Source organism: Vitis riparia, chromosome 10 (genome assembly GCF_004353265.1).
Source record: "Vitis riparia cultivar Riparia Gloire de Montpellier isolate 1030 chromosome 10, EGFV_Vit.rip_1.0, whole genome shotgun sequence".
NCBI classification, from domain to species: domain Eukaryota; kingdom Viridiplantae; phylum Streptophyta; class Magnoliopsida; order Vitales; family Vitaceae; genus Vitis; species Vitis riparia.
The window spans coordinates 304,416-327,924 of NC_048440.1; the positions used below are offsets into that span (position 1 = coordinate 304,416).

A 23,509-nucleotide genomic window follows, 5' to 3' on the forward strand; every position below is an offset into this window, starting at 1 on the left:
TTATTTATTAAAAGTGAAACCAACAATAGGAGGATGAACTATCCTTCAAGGGAAAATGCAAAAACATAACTGTGCAAGAAATAAAACAAAGCAGCATAGTGCCCCCCACCCCCCTCAGGTAGGTATGGACTCCCCTTCATATGTCACTAGCTATGAATTGCCTAGCTAAGCCAGTCAATCCACTGTCTGGTTAGCCAAACAGGGGATCCAAGTGTAAAAACTACCCAACTCTCCAGACAAATTAATGATTTTACTGATCTAACTTCCAGTTTCCAAAGTCCTTGCTTTTCCTCTGAGAACCAAGAGAGTTCAGTTTTCTTCCACAAAGAAGTTATGGAATCCCCAAAACCTTGCCTAAAACAAGCCTTCTGATAAGGTTAGAATCTCAGCCCCTATCACTCCAGTGGGCTTGGAGAGGATTCTAACCATTCTGCCCCAATTGATTCTAATAACAACTGGTGTTATTTATTTATTTTATTGATTTTAGATTATGTATATTGGCTGAAGATATAATAACCCACTTTAAACCTAATCTGACACAGTAATTTGAAACCTTGGTCCTTGTTTTCCATTTTCGTTGATATATCCATAAACCTTGAGGTGCATTTGGTTCAAGGATATAGGCATAGGTTGTGTATAGAGATCCTATTCCCACATCTGGTATATTAGTAGGCTGCATATAGAGGGTGTGATAAGTCATTCATATTCATATTTGTATCCCTTCTTTATGAAATCCCAGGGGGGTGGATGGGATCTCCAGTAGTAAAAATATGGAAACTATGGCAGAACCTTGATGTAATTATGGTCTATGTTTCAAATCCGTTTGCATGTCAGTCACTACATTTTGCAAATAACTCCACTTTCTCAATTAAACCATCTCAGTTCCCAACAATGAGGAGTTTTTCTCTATTCAATCAACCCTATTATCCAAATTACTCCACCTTCTCAACTTGATAAGCACAACCCTCCTTTCTACCCCAACTAGTAAGAGTCCATTTCTATACAACCATTGCATTTGCAAGCAAAAGGGTAGATGAACAAACATTAAAAAAAAACAGTATCTGAAGGTTTACAAGTGGCTGAATATTTATTCCATAAGGGATTATTTGATCAAATCGTACCACTTAATACTTCAACGGGTGTTTTGAGTGAGTGAATCCAACACTAGCGCGCGCCCCCCCAAAAAAAAAAAAGAAAAAGAAAAAATCAACTGCTTTACCAATAGTTGAGACCCAATCGGGAGATGTTTCGGGTTATATTCCTATGAATGTAATTTCCATTATAGATGGACATATATTCTCATAAGCCAATTTGTTCAATGGGGGTGGGGGGGTGGTGATGATTTTAGTAGCAGTGGGCGGCAAAGTTCAATTATTTTGCATTCTCCAAACTACCATACCATCTTAGTAAGACAATTACAATCACTCCATTCTCCAAATTACACTTTACCTTTCCAATTCCATGCCAATGAAGAGGCGATCTCTGTATGGTCACTTCATGCTCCAAATTACTCTACCTTCTTAGTTCCACTTCCTCAATTCTACGTCACTAGGAAGTCCATCACCATGCTGTTACTGATTCTCTAACTACTCCACCTTAACTTGAAAATGAGGGGAAATCCTTCTGTCATTTCACTCTCCAAATTACTCTATCACGTCAATTCATCAGCAAAGAAGAGAATCTATTCTCTCAAATAAATCCTCTCTCTCATACACATACACAGAAACACTTTCACACATACGCATACATACACCATATTTTTCAAATATTACATATTACCATGGATCAACTTAATGTGCAGGGGAAATATTAAGTTACATTTTGTATTAGACTAGTATGTAGACCTACTTGTCTCTTTGATATTCTCCAATATATGTTTTTAGCTCCTTTTGCCTTTCCTATGGATGACAACATGGATGTTTTTTTTTTTCTGAATTTTAAACAGAGAGGATATACTCCATCTACTGAAAAGGAAGCAGTGCCTGCCAGTGATGAAGATGCTATTACAGATATAATGGAACAACACGGTCAATTTGTTGGCTCTATCCAGTCTCGCTTATCCAAGTTACAGGTGATTTATGATGAAAAAGTAGAGTCAGCTTGTGGATTATGGGAATGTCATTCTTAGCCATTTGTACTCCAGATTAACTCAATGTCCATGGAGTCTTTGTTTTTTTTGATAGATAATGTCCATGGAGTCTTATCTGCTTTTTTTTGAATGGAATGGATTTACATTTGGTAATTTAAAATAAAGGCTGGGTGCAAGGGAGGAGAGTCTGAACTACATGTAACCAGCCTTATGAAAGGCCTTTGTGCCCCTTCAAGATTTCCAGGGAAAGGACAATGAGGATAGCTGAACTCCTAGATTTGCTTCAAGGCTAGAATTTGTGTACATGCAGACATGTTATATATATATAAATTTAGTCATATGTTCCGCCATGCCAATGGCTTGATTAGGGACTCTTCCAACCAAACTTATGGTCATATATTTGTAGTCATCTCATCCTCATTTTAACATTTCTTACGGTTTTTATTTTTATTTTTAGTTTTGCTGCAAAATGGTGTGTGGGAAATCAATTATGTGAAAACCGGTCTAATCTATTTTTTTTAGAAATTCCAGAAAACATGGAAAATGACAATATTTTTTTTTTCTCTTATGGATATAGAATGAGTGTGATTGACTCTTTTTTTACAATAGATGATCTCTCTCTCTCTCTCTCTCTCTCTCTCTCTGTCCTATCTGCAAATCTTTTGAGCCCCCTTTCCTTCTGTCCTCCTTCTAATTTCAAAGTATTTTCCTTTTGCTTTCCTTGCAATCCTCAGTACCAGGTTTGTGTGTTTTGCCTTTTATTTTTTATGTAGAGCTTCATATCCCCTTTTTTTTGATAGGTAAAAGCAATTTTATTAAAAGCACCTCAAATGTGCCTGAAACAGAAAGGGAGGCAGCAAGGGGATATGAAGCTCTACACTTCATATCCCCTTGCTGCCTCCCTTTCTGTTTCAAGTTAGCCATGCATGACATAGAATCATACTCATCACAGCATCTTCTCTGCCATAACTGATGTCGGGCCATGCTAATGGGACTGATTGTTTGAAGAAGGCCCAAGGGGCTTTAGTGGGCTCACTTAGGGTGTTGAGAGCCAGAGGCACGGGCTGGCCCTTAAAGGAAGTGGCCTTTATTTCTGGACTATCAGATTCCCCTGTTCTTTTTAGGGATGCTGTGGTTACGCAGAGAGTGGGTTTGGAATTACAGAGAGATGGAGATCAGCTTCAGGGCAAACTTTGCGATTCCCCTTGTCCTATTTCTGAAGAGGATGTCAGGCTTGCTCTTGAGTTGTGAACTCCAGACGCTCTGATGCCTTGAGTCCTGGTGCCATGGATGACATGTTTGGTGCCATGGATGACGCGTTTGGCGCCATGGATGATGCGTTTGGCGCCATGGATGATGCGTTTGGCGCCATGGATGACATGTTGATGGAGGCCAGCTCGCCTTGAGTCCTGGTGCCATGGATGACATGTTTGGTGCCATGGATGACGCGTTTGATGCCATGGATGACGCGTTTGGCGCCATGGATGACGCGTTTGGCGCCATGGATGACGCGTTTGGCGCCATGGATGACATGTTGATGGAGGCCAGCTCGCCTTGAGTCCTGGTGCCATGGATGACATGTTTGGTGCCATGGATGACGCGTTTGATGCCATGGATGACGTGTTTGGTGCCATGGATGACGCGTTTGGCGCCATGGATGACGCGTTTGGCGCCATGGATGACGTGTTGATGGAGGCCAGCTCGCTTTCCAGGTCAGAACTCTTGTATCTCTTCTTTTGGGGGTGCGGGATCTTCTCTACTACTCCTTCTTTGCCCTCTGGTGTTAAAGCTGTGGGAGCCTTGTTTTGTTGGGAGGATCCAGGTGGCCTTTGGATGGATGGTGACAATCTTGAGCCAGAGCCTGTGTATTGTTCAGCTAGATGGCTCGGAGGTACAGAGGGCAACTTGCCTAGTGAATGTCGGGGGTAGTGAAGTCACAGGAGGAATAGTTGAGGATGCCTACTCCGACGAGGTTTCTGGAAAACTGCTCTCATTTAGTAGGTTCGTAGGGTTGCTGGTGCAGGGCCTTAAGAATGAGTTATTGACCTTGTTATGGAGACTGGAGTGTAGAAAAAGGGGCAAAGATATCATTCACAGAGGAAAAAAGAGCCCTTTTCTCAGGTCCAGATTCAAGAGAGTTATGAAAGCTGAAGTGCTCCATTAATTATGGGTCCTCTTTAGGTTCAGGAAAAAGGAGCGGAAAAAATGTTGGGTAGTATTCGAGGTGTGCTAATGTTAATTAGAATACTCTCTTGGAATGTCAGGGGAACAAATGATAAGGATAAGAGGAAGGTAGTGAAGGCTTTTTAAGATTGCAAAGGGCAGACCTGGTTTGTTTACAAGAGACAAAATGCAGGCTCATGCCAGATTTGGTAATGAGAAGTTTGGGATCAGGAAGATTTATGAAATGGGGAAGTGTGAACTTCAGAGGGCAGCCAGGGGGCATTTTAGTCTTCTAGGATAGTAGAGTGTAGGAGCTATGGAAATAAGGGAGTATTCTATCTCGTGTTGGTTCAAAAATTGTGATGACAATCTCATTTAGGTGTTTTCTGGTGTTTATGGGCCAGTCAATAAGTCTGTGAGAGAAGCCTTGTGGTCTGAACTTGAGGATATTAGGGATTGTGGAATGATCCTTGGTGCGTTGGTGGAGATTTCAATGTGGTCAGATTGCCCAACGAAAGGAGAAACTGTCTGAGAATGTTTACGACAATGAGGCGTTTTTCAGAGGTAATTAACAAGCTGCAGTTGAGGGATTTGCCTTTCACCAGGGGCTCTTTCACTTAGTGTGGCGGTTTAAATAACATGTTTGCTTCTAGACTTGATTGTTTCTTAGTCTCAGAAGACTGGGAGAGTCACTTCTGTGGCCCATCTCAAAGTTTGTTGCCTAAACCCACTTTTGATCATGCTTCGATTTTGCTGGATGGAAGAGGGATCAGAGGCAGAAAAACCCCTGTTTGCTTTGAAAATATGTGGCTGAAAGTAAAAGGGTTCAAAGACTTGGTCAAGAATTGGTGGACGAGTTATAATTTCAGCGGATCCTATAGTTGTATTCTTGCTAGTAAATTAAAGGCTTTGAAACAGGATTTGAAAGTTTGGAATAGAGAGGTGATTGGGAATGTCTCCTTGAATAAAATTATTACTTTTAGTTGGATTGGTTTTTGGGACGCCAAAGAAAGAGACAGTGGTCTCTCTTTAGAGGATTCTGAGGCTAGAAGATGCGCAGTGGAGGACTTCAGTAAGTGGGCAAACATGGAAGAGATCTCTTGGAGGCAAAAGTGAAGAGAATTGTGGTTGAAAGAAGGCGATAAAAACTCAAAGTTATTTCATAAGATGGTTAATGCTTGGAGAAGAAGGAATTTTTTATCTTCTATTACAGTGGATGGTAGGAAGTTGACTGAGGGGATTGAGATAAAGGAAGGGGACTTCAGTAAGTGGGCAAACATGGAAGAGATCTCTTGGAGGCAAAAGTGAAGAGAATTGTGGTTGAAAGAAGGCGATAAAACTCAAAGTTCTTTCATAAGATGACTAATGCTCGGAGAAGAAGGAATTTTTTATCTTCTATTATAGTGGATGGTAGGAAGTTGACTGAGGAGATTGAGATAAAGGAAGGGGAGGTTAATGCGTTCCAAAATATTTTGTTAGAGATAGGGAACTAGAGACAGAGCATTTTTTGGGTTGTTTTCCTCTTTGGACAGTGATGAGGTGGGGCTCCTTAAGGTTGCTTTTTCTGAGGATAAGATCCAGACTGCACTCTCTAGTTTGGATAGGGATAAAGCCCCTAAACTGGATGGATTCACTTTGGATTTTTAGCAATTTTGTTGGGATATAGTCAAACATGAAGTAATGGGCTTTTTTTTTTTGCTGAATTTCATGATTCAGGCCGTTTTGAGAGAAGTTTAAATTCCACCTTTATTGTTCTCATCATACCTAAGAAAAGGGGAACAAATGATTTGAAGGATTTTTACCCTAAAGCTTGGTGGGGAACCTTTACAAGCTTCTAGCTAAAGTTTTGAAAAATAGATTAAAAAAAGTGGTGGGGAAGTGATTTTGAATTCCCAACATGCCTTTGTTGAAGGTAGGCAAATTTTGGATGCTATTCTTACAACAAATCAAGCCTTAGACTCAAGACAAAAAGTGTAAAGGGTGGAATTATTCGCAAGATGGATATTGAAAAGGTGTATTATTATGTGAATTGGGGTTTCTTATTAGCGATCATGGGAAAGATGGGGGTTTGGGGCTAAGTGGGTTAGTTGGATGAGATGATGTATTTCTTCAGCTCGTTTCTCGATTTTGTTTAATGTTTCTCCAATAGGCTTTTTCCAAAGCTCTAGAGGCCTAAGACATGAAGATCCTCTTTCACCTTTCCTCTTCATCTTATCAATGGAGGCGCTTTCTTGTATTTTCATGGCTATCTTAAGGGTTTCATGGCTAGTGGCCGAGGAGGTGAGAGCGTGGCAATGTCTTGTCTTTTATTTATTGACGATGCCTTAGTTTTTTGCGATGCAAGCAAGGACGATGTAGAGGTCTTGAGTTCGGCTTTCATGTGGTTTGAAGCGATATTTGGGTTAAAAATCAACCTTCACAAAAGCGAGTTGATTCTAGTGGGGTGGTTCCTAGTTTGGAGGACTTGGCTAGGGTGCTGAGTTGCAAAGTGGGCTCTCTTCCATCTTGTTATTTGGGTCCATCTTGTTATTTGGGCCTTCCTTTAGGAGCTGCTTTCAAATCCCCCCGTGTTTGGGATGTAGTGGAGGAGAGATTTCAAAAGCTGCTTGCTTTGTGGAAGAGACAATACTTGTCAAAAAGGAGGGAGATTAACTTTGGTAAAGAGCACTTTCTCTAGCCTCCCAATCTACTTAATGTTGTTGTTTGTCATCCTTAGCAAGGTGAGCTTAAGGGTGAAAAAGATTAAGAGAGATTTCCTCTTTTTTTTTTTTTTTTTTGTGGGGGGGGAGATTCCTAAAGTAGGCAACATTTGGTGAATTGTTCTATTGTTTGCATGGATAAAAAGGATGGGGGCTTAGGTATTAGAAATCTTTCTATGCTAAATAAAGTTGTTCTTGGAAAATGGTGTTGGAGATTTGCTTATGAGAATAAGTCTTTTTGGAAACAGGTGATTGTAGGGAAATATGGTGAGGAAGGGGGGGGGGGGGGGGGGGAGGAGATGGTGTTCTTGTGCTTCAAGGGAAGGTTACAGAGTGGGGCTATGGAAGGCGATTAGGAATGGGTGGATAGAGTTTAACAAAAAGGTGGTTTTTAAGGTGGGGGATGGTAGAAGAGTACAGTTATGGAAGGATAGGTGGTGTGGAGAGGATTCCTTGGAAGGTGCTTTTCCAAGCTTGTACTCTCTTGTCTACTCCAGAGATGCTTGGGTAGCTCAGTTGTGGGGTCAGATTGGGGAAATAGATCAATAGAATCTTGTATTCACCAGACTTAACAATGATTGAGACTTGGAAGAGGTGGAAGCTCTTTTCAGAAGCTTACATGAACATGTGCTTAGAAGGGACGACGAGGATGTCATGTCCTAGCGGGTTTAAAAAAAAGCCTCTTTACTGCTAAGTCCTTTTACTCCTCCCTAGTTCCTTGCAACGGTACATAATTCCCTTCAAGCATAGTTTGTAACCCTTGGGTACCGAAGAGGGTCAACTTTTTTTACTTGGGAAGCAATTTGGGGAGAATTCTAATAATGGATCAACTAAAAAGGAGGGGTTGGCTTTTACCAATCAGGTGCTTTTTGTGTAAAGCGGAAGAGGAATCAACAAATCATTTGCTTTTTCACTATCCCAAGGCAGCCATGATTTGGCAGCTTAATTTTGCTCTTTTTGGTGTTCAATGGGTTATGCCCAATTCTATCAAGGAAACCATTCTAAGTTGGCATGACTCCTTTGTTGGGAAGAAAAGAAAAAAGGCGTTGAATGCTGCCTTTATGTTTATTTTGGACCTTATGGAAGGAGAGAAATAGAAGAGCCTTTGAAGACATCAAACTGGTGGATCAAGCTATTTTACAGTCTTTTTTGTACATGTTTTTGGATTGGGTTAGGGTACATGTAGGTTTTAGGTCGTGGTCCTTATTCGATTTCATTGATTGGTTGGGATGAAAGTAAGGGGGTGATGTTTTGCTTTCTCTTTTCTTTTCGGCCTTGTTACCTTGTATACATCGTGTATACTTTTAGGTGTACTTCATTAGGCTTTCTTAATACAATTGCTTTTACTTATAAAAAAAAAAAAAAAAAATTTAATCAGCTTTTACAACATTTTAATGAGAGTTGATGGCAAAACAAAAAAGAGAAAAATGATCTCATTCTAACATATTGAGAAGGATGTTTCTCGTACTGCACAACTGGTATTTTTTTTTTTCTGGAGTATAATTTGTAGAATATGATTGAAGTGGATAGTAAAGGTTATATTTATTAAACATGTACTGATATGGCTATCTATATATCTGTCTCTTCCTTTATTGCATTTCTATTCGGGTCAGCATAGGTTATGCATTATCAAAATTCAAAATTTTATTTTCTATTCAATGAAGATTGAAACATGATAATTTGGATTTACTATGGGCTTCATATATAGATTAGATAATTGATTAAATATGGGACAATTGTGTTTTGGACCCAGTTGGGCCCAAAAATTAAGATTTGGCCCATAAAAGTTGCATAATTGATGGGAAGAATATAAAATGTGAAGAGACCAATATCCTTCAAAACTATTTTGAGTATTTTCTGCCATAATGTTTGACAAACTTTTTGATCTTAATTTTTTTTAATAATTATTATGAAAATTTATTATTTTAGAAAACTATTTTTTTTTTAAATATATTCTAAAAATATATCATTTAAAAAAAATAATTTTGACATATTTTTAGTTATTTTTTACATACACAATTTTAAAAATATATATTTTTCAAGATGTTTGATTTTTAAATAATAATAACAATAATTTATTTGTATTTTTTTGGAAAAGGGTGTATTTTTTTCCAAATCACTAAATTAAATTAAATTTTATTGAGTTTTACAAAAGAAATAGAATTTAAATTAATATTTTTCTAATTTTTTTTTCCATAGTCAATAAAGGTCATTTTTGGAAATATAAAAAATTCATATCCTTCTTCTCAATTTTTACACTTATATGATGAACTTATATGGACCAAAATTTAATTTTTGGGCTCAACTAGGTTCAAAACACAATTGTCCCATTAAATATCTACGTAAGAATTTATGTTTTGGGGTTTACATACCAAGCGTGCCTTCACAGAACCAGAAAGGAGAAGAAAAAGAAGATAAAGACTTTTTCCAAATTTTATGGTAGAATATGAATTAGGCCTTTTAGTTGCAACTAAAAGGGTTTTCAAACAATGATCATGGGTGTGTGTTTTTCTTTTGTTTTCCTTTTTCTGTTTAAAGTAAGAAACATTTGTTGATTTGAACATTTTTTTTAATCTATTTTCATCAGGCTACTGAATATCAAAGATCTCATTGCTTTGACTATTTTTTATCAACATTAGGACATTGCTGACTATTGAGCATAACTATTTGCAGGTAGTCCATAGATTTTGGAAAGGAATGACATTAAGGGGGCTATTGGTGCGATGGAAAAGATGGCTGATCATTCTGTTAGTATTTTGCATTCAATTGTTTCTCTAGAACCTTTTTGTCTTTTCTTGTTGATTTTTTTGTTTTTGAATTCTTGGATTGGAAAAAGAATTTAATTTTGTAGCACATTAGTACTAATTCTTCAAGAGCCTATATTATTCCATATATTTCAAATTGCAGGTCTTTGCTGATGTAATCAGCATTTTGAGAGAAAAACCTGATGTTGTGACACTGGAAATTTGCACTTCTCTCCTGCCACTCCTCACGAGTCTTCTTGAAAGTGAGATGGATAGGTAAGAAATTTGGTACTATGTGACTTTCCGCTCTATTGTTCTGCCCATTCAGCTCTGGTTAGCAAATCACCTTTTTTCCATTAGTTCCAGGAAAAAAAAAAATTTCTTATCTGGTAGACAACTATGCTGCCTTAATGACTGAAACATGCTTTTTTCATTTTTGTTTTTCCCAGTTTTCTTATTTGGTTACTTGCACTACACTACTATAAACTGCATGTGTCTAGTTTTACTTCAAATTCACAAAGAATGGAGTACATAGGGACCATCTTTTTTGTAAACTTAGAGACAAGCAACTCCTTATCATGAGAACAGTGATTCGAACCTGAGGTAGTGCCCTGGTTAAACATCTTAATGAAAGCTTGGATGGAGCTAGATGGTGATGATCACTTCCTTTCTTAGAGGGCAGAAATTTTTCTTTTCGCTTACAAATTATGCCTACTCGACATCAATGAAGCTGCTTATAAGTTTAGGAGAGAACAATGAGACAAAGATTAAGTTATGAAGTAAGGGTATCAAAAGGTCAACTGCTTTTTATGTTAGGAAGCATCAAAGGTATCTCCTCACTTGGGTAATTGATGAAAATATCTTTGAGAGAAGAGTGACTTGCATTTGAATTAGAAAATGTATACGATAAAGTCCTAAAAAAATTTGTTGGCTTTAGAAAAGAGCAGTGGTTCATGGGGGTATTCCTGTATTCTTGAGGTCATGTACAGTGAAGTGCTAACTTGTATGAGAATAATTGGAACACAGCCAAGGAAACTCTCAACCGTAATAGGCTTATTTCAAAGATTAGCATTTAGCCCTTGTTCATTTTAAGAATGACTTTCTAGGCCTGTTTAGGAAGATATCTCCTGATGTATGTTGTTTGTTAACAATATCAGACAAAACTAGACTACTGGTTGGAAGTATGGAGACACTTCTAAACTACACATTTAGGATAGGCACATTTATGACTATCACTTGGTCCCATGTTTCTCTTTCATTGATTAATAGTTTACATGACCAAGAAATTATTGCATTTTTTTGTAAAGGATGGAACATTTATACAGTTGACATTTACAGGGAAAGGAAAGTTGCAACTTTTTGCAAGTCAATTGCAGATGGAGAAATTATAGTTAAATCTTGTTTTGAGGTTGTAGTAGACTGACAATTTACAGGGAAAGAGATTTGGGACTCTCTAGCTCCTTCAAAAGTGACATTCCTCTTGTCAAAATATTGTGTGAATGACCGAATACCTTGGCCTTGAGTTTTGTATATTATATATAGACTTTACAAGGATGCTTTACATGGAAAGCAAATAAAAAACAAATAAATTACAGCATGATTCTAGCTCTATACATGTAAACTATAATCTATCAAATAATATATGCTAACTGTACAGAATAATCAATGGAGAAATAAGGAAACATTGTGGGCTAAAATAAGGAAAGAAGGGTGGACTAAATTAAGGAAGGTGTGGACAGCAAGTGTGGGCTAAAATATGGAAGGTGTGGAGGGCTAAAATAAGGAAGGTGTGGAGGGCTAAAATAAGGAAGGTGTGGACAGCAAGTGTGGGCTAAAATATGGAAGGTGTGGAGGGCTAAAATAAGGAAGGTGTGAAGGGCTAATATAAGGAAGGTGTGGACAGCAAAGCTGTCCTTTGACAGCCCCCCTCAAATTGATGCAGGTTGATCAACAAGCATCAATTTGCTACTTAGCAAGCAATGTCGATGACGAGGGAGAGCCTTGGTGAAGATATCAGCTATTTGTAAGTCGGTGGAAATATGTGGAAGAGTGATAACACGAGCTTCAAAGGCTTCACGGATAGAGTGACAGTCCACTTCAATATGCTTTGTGCGCTCATGATAGACAGGATTGGCCGTGATCTGAATAGCGCTTGTATTATCGACATGTAGAGGTGTAGGATCGGTCTCAGAAAAATCTAACTCCGCAAGCAAACCTCGAAGCCAAATGATTTCAGAACAAGCAAGAGACATCGCCCGGTACTCAGATTCTGTAGATGACTTAGAGACTCTGTCTTGCTTCTTACTTTTCCAAGATATCAATGCATCACCTAAGAACACACACCAACCAGTGATGGAGCGACGGGTATCCGCACAACCAGCCCAATCAGCATCACTATAAGCAGCAAGGCGAGTAGAATTGCCTGCAGGGAAGAACAAGCCACGAGTAGAAGTGCCTTGAACATAGCGTATGATCCTACGAACGGCAGCCAAATGAAGATGACGAGGAGTCTGAAGGAACTGGCTGACTTGCTGTACAGCAAAAGAAATGTCCGGTCTAGTAATGGTGAGATAAACAAGGCTACCCACCAACTTCCTGTATAAACTGGGATCAACAAGTAAGTCGCCCTCCTCTTTGCGAAGCTTGACATTTAATTCCATGGGAGTATCAACAGAAGTAGCCCCTTGTAGACCAGCTGTAGCCACCAAGTCACTCGCATACTTATGTTGATTGAGGGAAATACCAGAGGGACTATGATGCACCTCAAGACCAAGAAAATATGTGAGAGACCCAAGATCTTTCATATGAAAGGACTCGGAGAGATGAGTTTTGAGCTGACCAAGTAAAGCAGAATCGGAACCAGTGATCACAATATCATCAACATAAACCAAAAGAACAACAATACCCATGTCTGATTTCCGAAGAAACAAGGAAGTGTCATACTTGCTCTGCCTGAATGAAAATTGTAATAAAGTGGTGCGGAATTTATCAAACCAGGCTCTCGGAGCCTGTTTGAGACCATAAAGAGAGCGACGAAGCTTACACACATGTGAAGTTGGAGAGGGAAACAATCCCGGGGGTGGCTTCATATAAATACACTCTTTAAGATCCCCATGAAGAAAAGCATTTTTTACATCCATCTGATGTAGTGGCCAATCACTGGAAGCAGCAAGAGCTAGAATCGTACGAACAGTAGTCATTTTAGCCACAGGAGCAAAGGTCTCTTCATAATTGACACCATATTCCTGATTATTCCCAAGTGCAACAAGCCGAGCTTTGTAACGATCCAAACTTCCATCAGATCGGACCTTGACTGAGTAAACCCATTTGCAACCCAGAGGAACAATAGTGGGAGGACAGGGCTCAATGTCCCAAGTGTGATTGGCCTCTAGAGCGGCAATTTCTTCCTGCATAGCTTGTCGCCAACAATCATGCTTAGCAGCATGTGAGTAGCATGTGGGAATATCAAATTTGGACAATGCAGCAGTAAGGGCTGAAATAGAATTGCTAGAACTGGAAGAGGGAAATCCATACCTATTCGGAGGTACAGACACTCGAGAAGAGCGACGTACTGAAGGTGCTGCAACTGACTGCATCTGGAGCGTGGTAGGATCAGATATCGGGTGAGCCACTGAAAGAGACTGTGGGCGGGAGCGTCTCGTATACACAATACCTGGTTGAAAGCGAGAACTGACTGGATGAAGATCTGAGAACTGTTGCTCAAAGGAGGGAAGGACCACAGTAGAAGAGGATGACACAGTAGAAGAGGATATAGGAAAGAAATGTTGATTTTCAAAGAAATAACATTCCTAGAAATACGTGTACGATGTAATGTAGGATCATAGCAAACAAATCCCTTTTGACACATATTATATCCCAAGAAAGCACATCGAACAGATTGAGCAGATAATTTATGTCGCTCATGAGGAGGTAAATGAACAAAGCATACACAACCAAAAATACGAAGGTGATCATAACTAGGTTGCTTAGCAAATAAGCGGAAATAGGGAGACTCCATATGTAGGACTTGAGAAGGTAAACGATTAATCAAGTGAGTGGCAGTTTTTAGAGCCTCTACCCAAAACATGGATGGAACAGAAGATTCTAACAAGAGAGTACGTACCACATCTAAAAGATGACGATTTTGCGTTCGGCAACTCCATTTTGTTGAGGAGTAGAGGGACATGAACGTTGATGAATAATACCCTTAGAAGCCAAGAATGCTTGAAACTCAGTAGACAAATACTCACCACCGGAATCTGTGCGTAATGTCTTAATAGAAGTAGAAAATTGATTGTCAACATACGCTAAAAACTCAGTGAAAGTACGAAAGACCTCAGATTTAGAGCGAAGAAAGTAGACCCAAGTAAATCTGCTATGATCATCAATGAAAGTCACATAATATTTAAATTTCTCATGTGAACTAACCGGGGAAGGTCCCCAAACATCACTATGGATAAGATCAAAGCAATGAGATGCTCTACTTGCATGCAAAGGGAAGGGAAGAGTTTTACTTTTACCAAGTTTGCAAGAATCACACTCAAGAGATAAAGAATAACGATCCTTATTACCAGGTAAATCAGAGTTTAATACATGAGATAAGATTTGAGTATTGGGATGGCCTAAACGACGATGCCACACCATACTAAGATCTGAAACATTATTACAAGCAAAAGACTTAATAGAAGAAAGTGGAGAAAATCTGGAACGGGTAAAAATAGTGGAAACAAGCGCCCCACTTTAGGTCCTTTGCGATCGGCTTCCCCGTTACCTGGTCCTGCACAACACAACCATTACCAGAAAAATTAACAGCACAATTGTTATCAACTAATTGGCCAACAGAAATAAGATTCGTGGAAAGCTGAGGAGCAAGAAACACGTCAGTGAACTTAGAGGAGGCATCGCCGATAGCAGCTATGGGCAAAGAGCTGCCATTGGCAGTCTGAATGGAAGATTGACCAGCGTAGGGCCGAACATGACACAAAGCGGTGGATTATTAGTCATGTGATTAGAGGCCCCCGAGTCCACGTACCAGAGTTTAGTAGAATTGTTACCTTGAAACCCCATTGCTGATAATGCTGAAATTAATATCTGTTGCACCATTTCTGGGGTGCAGTAATCTGGTGCAGGAGGTGCAGGAATAGAGCACGCAGCTGAAGGAGAGTCGTCTGTTGCAGAAGTTGCTACAGGAGGGATAATAACCGAAGTCTGAAATGCGTGGGCCTGACGATTCTGGGGGCGAATACGACATTCTTTGATAATGTGACCCTTCTTCTTGCAATAAGAACAAAACTTCTTAGGGCAAGTGGCAGCAATATGCCCATATTCCTTGCAGCAAAAACACTGCAAGTTTTTAGAATGCATAGGTGGTCCGCGGCCTTGGGCAGCATAAGCTACAGTTGTCGTCCGGAACTGCCATGAGATTGCTCCAAAATAGCTTGAGTACTAAGGCGTTGCTCTTCGCGAAGTAACTCACCAAAACAAATATCAAGAGAGGGAACAGGAGATCTATTCAGTAAAGAGGAGCGGACAGATTCATATTCCGGACGTAGTTTCATAAGAAACTGATCACGCCGGGTAGTCGCGTGAATAGTCTGAATAGTTGAAAGAGCAGCAATAGGAACATCCGCTGTAACCAAATCAGCATATTCATGCCAAAGAGTCAGAAATGCTGAGTAGTAGTCCTGGATGGAAAGACTACCATGTTGAAACGTGGCAATCGCATGTTCTAATTGAAAGCGACGAGCATCGTTATCCTGATGATAAACTTTCTTCAAATAAGCCCACATAGATTGAGCAGAGCGATGGGGCCGCAAGTGGGTGACAATATGAGGCTCCACTGAACCAAGAAGCCAAGACATGATGCGTGCATCAAGCACAGCCCATGAAGGAGAAGACCCAACATCCTGAGATTTGTCAAAGTTGATGGTTTTTCAACATCCGTGCCATCAATATGAGCCCAAAGGTCTTTTCCCTTGAGAAAAAGTTCAAATTGAAATGCCCAGGTAGAATAATTTATGCCTGTAAACTTAACACACAGAGGTGCGGAATCCATAGAAAATAAATAGACTTGACCGAAAAAAATAGAACCCGAGACAAAAGGATGGACCAAAAAAAAATCCCAGAAGAAAACTGAACAACCACAGAAATACTGAGAAAAATGGTTGTGGTTGGGTGCAGCACGGATCAACACAGACTTGACCGAAAGATACGAGAGGCACCTCCGAAACCGAAAAGACAGAAAGAATTTGAGGGAAGAAAAATTAGCAACCTTGCTCTGATACCATGTCAAAATATTGTGTGAATGACCGAATACCTTGGCCTTGAGTTTTGTATATTATATATAGACTTTACAAGGATGCTTTACATGGAAAGCAAATAAAAAACAAATAAATTACAGCATGATTCTAGCTCTATACATGTAAACTATAATCTATCAAATAATATATGCTAACTGTACAGAATAATCAATGGAGAAATAAGGAAACATTGTGGGCTAAAATAAGGAAAGAAGGGTGGACTAAATTAAGGAAGGTGTGGACAGCAAGTGTGGGCTAAAATATGGAAGGTGTGGAGGGCTAAAATAAGGAAGGTGTGGAGGGCTAAAATAAGGAAGGTGTGGACAGCAAGTGTGGGCTAAAATATGGAAGGTGTGGAGGGCTAAAATAAGGAAGGTGTGAAGGGCTAAAATAAGGAAGGTGTGGACAGCAAAGCTGTCCTTTGACACCTCTTACAGGCAGCAGTATGGGGGATGATCCTAACAACCGGCCAGCTTATAAGCTGAGGAAAAGTTCTTAAAATTGGTGCTACATGTGCAAGAAGGATGAAGAAAAGGGCCTGAAGATTTTTTATTTATTAATTCTCTTACTTTCTATAGAATACAACATGGTATATATGTACAAGAGAATGGTGCAATCAATCACCATAAGGACCGGGACTCAATCTTAACTGATTAGAGAATAAAATCTCCACTAAACAAGGAAACACATTAAATTAGGAACTAATAACAAAATACCAAAATGGCCTTAACAAACCCTAGAATTCCTCACTAACTTTAAGCTAGAATTCCACAGGGCCAGTTGTCTTCTGGTGCATTATTCAGTAGCTCAGGACCTTTGGTGAAAAATTGCTCTTGTTGGAGTTGCTTATATTGTGTTGAGGGCTGGGAAAGAGATATTTTCTAGGCCCCCCTCCCCAGTTCAGAAAAAAATGGGATTATGTGGGAAGGTGAAAGAGACTCTTTTTTGATCTTTATGCATGAATGAATTGAATCCACCACACAGAAGAGTTTCAACGTGGTTATATTGATAGGTCAGATGGTGGTTAATGTGTATAGGTTTTATGGTTTCTTTTGTTTTGTGTTTTCTTTCTTCTGGTAGTAATACATGGGACGCGTTGCTGGTGTTTTTATATATTTTCTTTATTACACATCGAAAGGAAATCAATGGTCTTTCCCCTTCTTTAATCCTTTTACTAGCTGCATCCTTCCCATACTTTCCTGGATGAAAGTTGTTGGGGCCTTGAAATAACAGTTTGTACTCCTCTAAATCCTTGTCACTAATTTTTTAACCTGCAATGTTGATTTGGAAACTTGAAGCTCCTCTAAACATTAATTAAACTTTAGGTGATCCATAGTGGAGTCAATACTGATAAGATGCTTCTGATTTGAAGGCCTAAGAGAGCTCATCGTCCAAGCATTTTCCATCTGCAAGTGGGTTGAAGAATCAACAGATCATTTGTTCTTATATTGCCTTCTGGTCTTTTCTTTCTGGCATTAATTGTTTGATATGGTGGGGATCCTGTTGGTGTGTTGAGACCATCTGGGACAAATTCCACTACCTTTTTATTCCCTTAGGGCTTATATGTTTATGGATTTTTTTGGAGTCCGTTTGAACATGACTAATTGGGTCATGAGTTGTTTCTCCAGGAGAGCCTGGTTTTGCATGGTTACCTTTTAGGTAAGAATAAAATTTAACTTTAATAGGTGTTCACTGGACTATCCAAGCCAGCTGAATTTTGAAGGTGTCCTTAGACTCGAATGTTTGGCCACATGTTTGCAGTTTTTGGAGGCCAGCAGAGGGAGGTGATTCCATATTGGTTGATATTTTAACCTTGTTGGAGGGCTTATTGAAGCTTTTGGTTTTTGGTCTTTACAATTTTGCAGTTGAAGGAGATTCTGGTAATTATGTAGGGCTCTTGACCTTCGGGTTCCTTGGTGTTATTGCCCATTTATGAGAGAAATCCTTGAGTGCCTTTCTTTTGGATGCTTGTGAGTGGGTACCTAGGAAATCTACTTTAGAAGTTGATGAGTTGAACAAAAGTGGAGCATGTACTTCTGAAGATTTCCATGCATATTTATTACCCTCCTTGATTGTTGCTTTTTTTTTCTAGATCTTTATTTTTGTTTTCTTTTTTGCTTTTCTTTTTTGTTGGAAGGATTCCTCATTTTTCACCTCTATATTAAATCTTCTTTGATATCTTAATAATGAGTCTGTTTATTTTTCAGAGATAAAAATGGAAAAAGATATAGCACTAAAAGGATGTGGGAAAGGCTGGAAATAACTTGAGTCAAGGCAATGAGAAAAGGAAATAGTGGCCTATAATTTAGGGAAGGTATCAGCCTAGATAGAGTTGAGTGGAAAAAAGATTTCAGGTGACTGACTCAAGTAAGTTGATCGGCTCAATTATTCGCATGGTGGTGGCTGTTGAGTTTTGTGTAGTTAAAAGAATGAGTCAGTAGGGGTGTTTCGTTAAGGATGGAATCTGGTGTGGCCAATTTTTGTTGTTTATTTTTTATTTTTTATCTTTTTTAGTAGGTAAATTTTTGTCCTCATTGGGACTTGAATCTGGAACCTCCAAGAAACCCTTTACAACTTAAGTGTACGCTTCAAGGGCAATCCGGTGGCCATTTTTGTTCTTTTTTCATTCTTCACCCTATAATTGTTTTGTGTGACAAAAATAGTTAATTGAGTAGGAGGAAGTTAGAACTAGGTTCTATTTAGCTCCCTTTCAGATGATGCCATACCTGTAGAGGATGCATTTCCTAACTCTTACTATTGCTCACTAGACTAGGATGCCACTTCATAGTCACTCATCAGGAAATTTAAGGTATATGTATTGTGAATTTGAGGGTATTTGGTGAAGTAGCTTAATAATTTAATGACTTAATGATTGAATTTAAGTTGTTAAATACATTACATATGTTTGGTAAAATGACTTAAAGTTAAAAAGTGGCTTAAAGTGATAAGTCAAAATAATTAATTTTTTCTAAATCCCAAATATCCTTTGCTTTTGTAGCACAACTCTCTTTTCTTATTTCTGGCTTATGACCTCATTTCTGAATATCAGTGAGTGTAAAATTTAAGTTTGGAAATATTTTTTTGTTGATTTTAACAAATAGCTTAATACTAACAGTAAGAATGAGGTAATAAATTTTAAATGGATAACCTAAACATATTTTGACTTGAAATTATCTTAAGTCATTAAGCATTATATATTAAGTTCCAAGCACCCATTTAGCCTAATCCCAACTAGCAAAATCTAATTCCCAGGCTCTTTCATTAGAGAAGTTGCATTGCTTCAGGTTTTTGATAACAATAGATCTTGACTCACTTACACGTTTATTTTTTAATAATATTAACCTCCCTTTTGATTTAATCTTAACTATCAAATCCAGTGATTGAAAGTGCCAATGTCATAAAAGTCATGAGAGATCTGTTTCAAAAATACGGAACCCTTATTTGGATTAGTTAACTTTTGAAAGACTGTCATTCCCTTTATTTTCTCACATGAGAAGGGTGAACAAGGGCATAATAGTTTTTAAATAGTCAACTGAACAAGGCTGAATCACCCCTTTTGAAACAAAAATCTAGTGAAGTCGTGCGATAGTGCCTGTGAACCTTTACATAGTATTTAGATACATGATAGCATATCTATGTACCTGTTTCAATGTCTTTCACAAGCACCAAATGGTGTATTTTGGGTTTTTTGATGATATTTTATCTGTTACTAAGATATATTTGTCAACTCAAATGTTAAGGGAGGCCAAATACACAGCATTAGAAGATAAACTAAGGGCAGGTCCCTTGGTCCAAAGTCATCATACTAACATTCAACCAATTGATCAACAAGATCTAGGCTACAAAGAGAGTATGAATAGAGATGGCAGTGGGTGGGTTTTTGGGTAATCCATCCCAACCTGCTTGGGATGGGTTTGGAGAAGAGCTTAGCAGGGAAGGGTTTGGGAATTTTTCAAAAACAAGAATCAAGGTAAATTTGCTACATATTTCTTCTTATTTAAGAAACTACTCATGCCATTTTGTAAAACCCGCCCCTAAACATCACAATGCTAACCCTTCATATTGTCTTTTCATTCTTCTCTCCTGCTGCTGTCAGTCTCCATTCCTCTGCCTCTTGTTTCCGAAATGCAAACCGTCTCCATTCTATTCAGTATTTTCTGCAATAACTCTTTTTTCTGGTTGATGAGAAACTTAGGAAAAGAAAAGATTACGTTAGTTGCTGCAGCTGTTCCTGCGAGATCTTTGTGCACCTTCTTTCACCCTTCTCCTATTCATTGCTTCATGGGATTTTGTTTTTGTTTTGTTTGTCAGATTGGGTTTGTTGAGAGTTTTGGTTTATTAAAGTTAAAAGGCTGATTTTATCATCATCATCATCATCTTGTTTCGTGGTTAACAAATAGATTTTTTCATTTTTTTTAAATTTATTTTTTCTCGACTTCTTTTAAATTTCTCAGGAAACAGACTTGATACTTTATATTTTTCTATTAACATGGCATCCCCACCTACGTTAGTCTGGGAATTGGATTCACTGTCATGGGTTTGAGCTGGAAATGGGATTTTCTTATTTCTCAGCAGGGGTACGGTTCGGAGGGGTGCGCTCCATCCAGAAATGCCCCACCCCCAACCCCTTGTGAATTGTTATCTAAAAAGCTCATTCTTTGATTGGAGCATATTCATTGTGCAGTTTATAACTCATTGTGATTGTAGCTTTGAACATCTGATTTAGCCAATGACCATTTTCATTTAGTTGATCTACAAAAAGCACTCTTCCCATTTCAATTTTGAGGCAAAACAACCTCCATGATTTCATTAATTGTAGAAGTGCTCCATGGAAAGATTGTGTAAGATCATCATCTTTGATCTTGCCCCATTTTATAGTTGATACGATGAAAATTGTAATATATTTTGTGCTTCTCTTTTTCAGCTCCTACTTCTTAGACCTTTTTTAACTTTCATATAATACCTGTTTTTAATTGCAGCCATGACTTAACAGATTAGGATGCAAGTATTTAACAACCTTTTCCATGTAATAGGCATTTAGGCATTTCTCTTGAGATGCTCCTTAAGCTGGTGAGGATATTTGGTTCAGTGATCCATTCAACTTTATCAGCATCATCATCTGTTGGTGTAGATATTCAGGCAGAGCAAAGGTTGGTCTGGCTGCATCTCTCGTCTTTGTTTTTTTGTTCTCTAATTTTTGGATATTCTTAGTCCTAACTGAACGTGCTGCTGCTTAATGGGTTTCAAAGACTGGAGCGCTGCAATCTCTGCTTTATTGAGCTTGAAAAGATCAAACACTGCCTGCCTGCCCTAACCAGGTACATATTTCGTTCATTTTAATTAGCCCCTTTTTTTGTTTTCTTCGCTGTTGAATTGCATGCTATTTTAGTTATCCTAGTGTTGCCATTTCTGTCATTCCTCTTTTCTTTTTCATAGAAGAGGAGGTTCAGTTGCAAAATTGGCGCAGGAGCTGAATCTAGCACTTCTAGAAGTACTATGAGTGAGTGGTAATTTTTGGGCTTTCCGTGGATTAACTTATGGTGCTTTGAGGAAGTGAGTTTGTGCATTTTCAAGAATTCGGCCCATCTCCATGCAGCATCTCATTGTGCGGTGTGTGTGATGTTGTTGAACCCCTTGCCCCTGGCCATTTGATGCTGAATGGAGACATTAACTAAACACTAATTCCTACTTCATTAACTGAAATCCAAAGGCTAATGGACAAGTCCCTCTTTACCTCCTTCAGCTGGTTGCTGCACAGTTCTGGCAACTAGACTCAGTTTCTGCTTGGCGGAGAAGAATCAAACCACGCCATGTGACACTCTAACCCAATGTCTGGTACATCAATTTGTGACTTTTGGCTTCATGAGTGAAAGAATGTATCAATTTATAATTTTTTTTTTTATATATAAATACAAATGCGTGTCAAATGATAGCAGTGCAATATTTGGACTGTCAATTTGTTGGAATTCTGGAAATGAAGCAAATTTATGGTTTCCCAATTGTGCCTGCAGTATGTCGTCAGTCATGATAATTAATTGGAATGGGAGAAAGAGGGGGAAAGAGTGGTAAAGAAACTTGAAGTGTTAACTTATGAATGGGGGTCGAGTGTAGATTAGTTATTCAAATCACCAAAACAAGCTGTAAAAAAGAGGCCCATATATTTACATACAGATCCCTATAGTCTTTTTGAGTCGCAAGTAGTGGATATGTAGAAGCGAAGATTGACAGTCATGATGCTGGAATCTCAGCTGAGCACTTATCTGATGAGCTATAATAGTAGCCTCTCAGGTTCTGATGTTCATGTATTCATCCAAAGTGCTCCCATATATTTGCATGCATAGAATCATGTATCAGACGGCATCGATGTTTTGATTTGACGAAAGAATAATGACCTGATTAGTTATCAACACCGCACCTGATGTCTAATCTCCCTCTTAGAAGAGTTGTACTCTTTACATTTTGTTACTTTAAAATAAATTGTCATTTAGTTGAATAATCCAATAAATTAATTTGCTCCACATCTTTCCTAGTTCTTTCTTTCAAAATAAGTTCCTTCCCAACAAACAACGCATTTGCCTTGGGGCTCATTGATATTCCACTTCTACGTCCTCGTTGAGGACCAGGGAGGTACTATTCTTGGAGATAAAAGTGAAAGTTAGATTACAGTAAGTAGACCTGTGAAGTTTTCTAATTAAACTTAATTTTAAAGGATGTTCTCTTGGGTTATGTTTGGTTCTTAGAAAATTTGAAAGAAAATGTGAGGGAAAGAAAATAGGGAGGAAAGGTGGAAGGAAACAAAAAATGAAAGAAAATAAAAATTAGATTTAAAGTTAATAAATTCTTTTTATATGTTTTTTTAATTTTTTTATTATATAAAAATTAAATAAGTTTAAAATGTATAAATTATTTAATAATTTTAATTATATTTGATTTTCTTCAATATTTGTTATAGTGAAATCAAATATGAGAAAAACCATTTTTCTTAATATTTTTTTCTTTGCTTCATGTAGCCTAAGTGACTTGGGCTAGGTGGAACATGGAGGAGTTATTTGAGACGATAGGGGTGCTATTGTTTCAAGCTCATTCTAAATTAATTGCTAATTTGATTTCTCTAAAGAAATCTCTTGTAGCAATTGGATAGTTTAGCACGAAATATACCAATTGTTTGCTGCTCTTGATGTTTACATCCATGCATCATAGAATTGCCTTTTCTGGGTTTGTGAACCTAGAATCATAGAGAGAAACAAATGTTTTTGCCCTGAGACCTTCTCGATGCATACCCTAATGATGTCGTTTAATCTAGCCGGATAATCCCTTTTGACATAGTCAAAGATATTCATAATTGTTTCTCCCAATAATGTAGTTATGAATTCCCACGTACTGGTAGTGCCATGGTATGCAAACCATGCTCTTACTGCATTTGCTTTCCATATGTTTATACCAAGACTCTGGGTCATATGACTTCTATACCAAGAGCATAAAATGGAGGGTCTACGATATGACTTCTATATCTCT

General features: G+C 38.3%; 1 protein-coding gene across 1 annotated transcript in view; it reads left to right on the top strand.

The window, feature by feature from the left end:
• LOC117923486 (katanin p80 WD40 repeat-containing subunit B1 homolog) overlaps nucleotides 1-21,993 on the top strand; it is a 35,511-nt gene extending 13,518 nt beyond the window's left edge. Inside the window, 7 exon segments of the mRNA XM_034841799.1 lie at nucleotides 1,946-2,071; nucleotides 9,625-9,640; nucleotides 9,643-9,698; nucleotides 9,859-9,971; nucleotides 21,028-21,144; nucleotides 21,244-21,312; nucleotides 21,431-21,993. Of these exon segments, the coding sequence (XP_034697690.1) occupies nucleotides 1,946-2,071; nucleotides 9,625-9,640; nucleotides 9,643-9,698; nucleotides 9,859-9,971; nucleotides 21,028-21,144; nucleotides 21,244-21,312; nucleotides 21,431-21,494 (561 nt within the window). The 3' untranslated portion in view covers nucleotides 21,495-21,993.
• The last annotated feature ends 1,516 nt before the right edge of the window (nucleotides 21,994-23,509 follow it).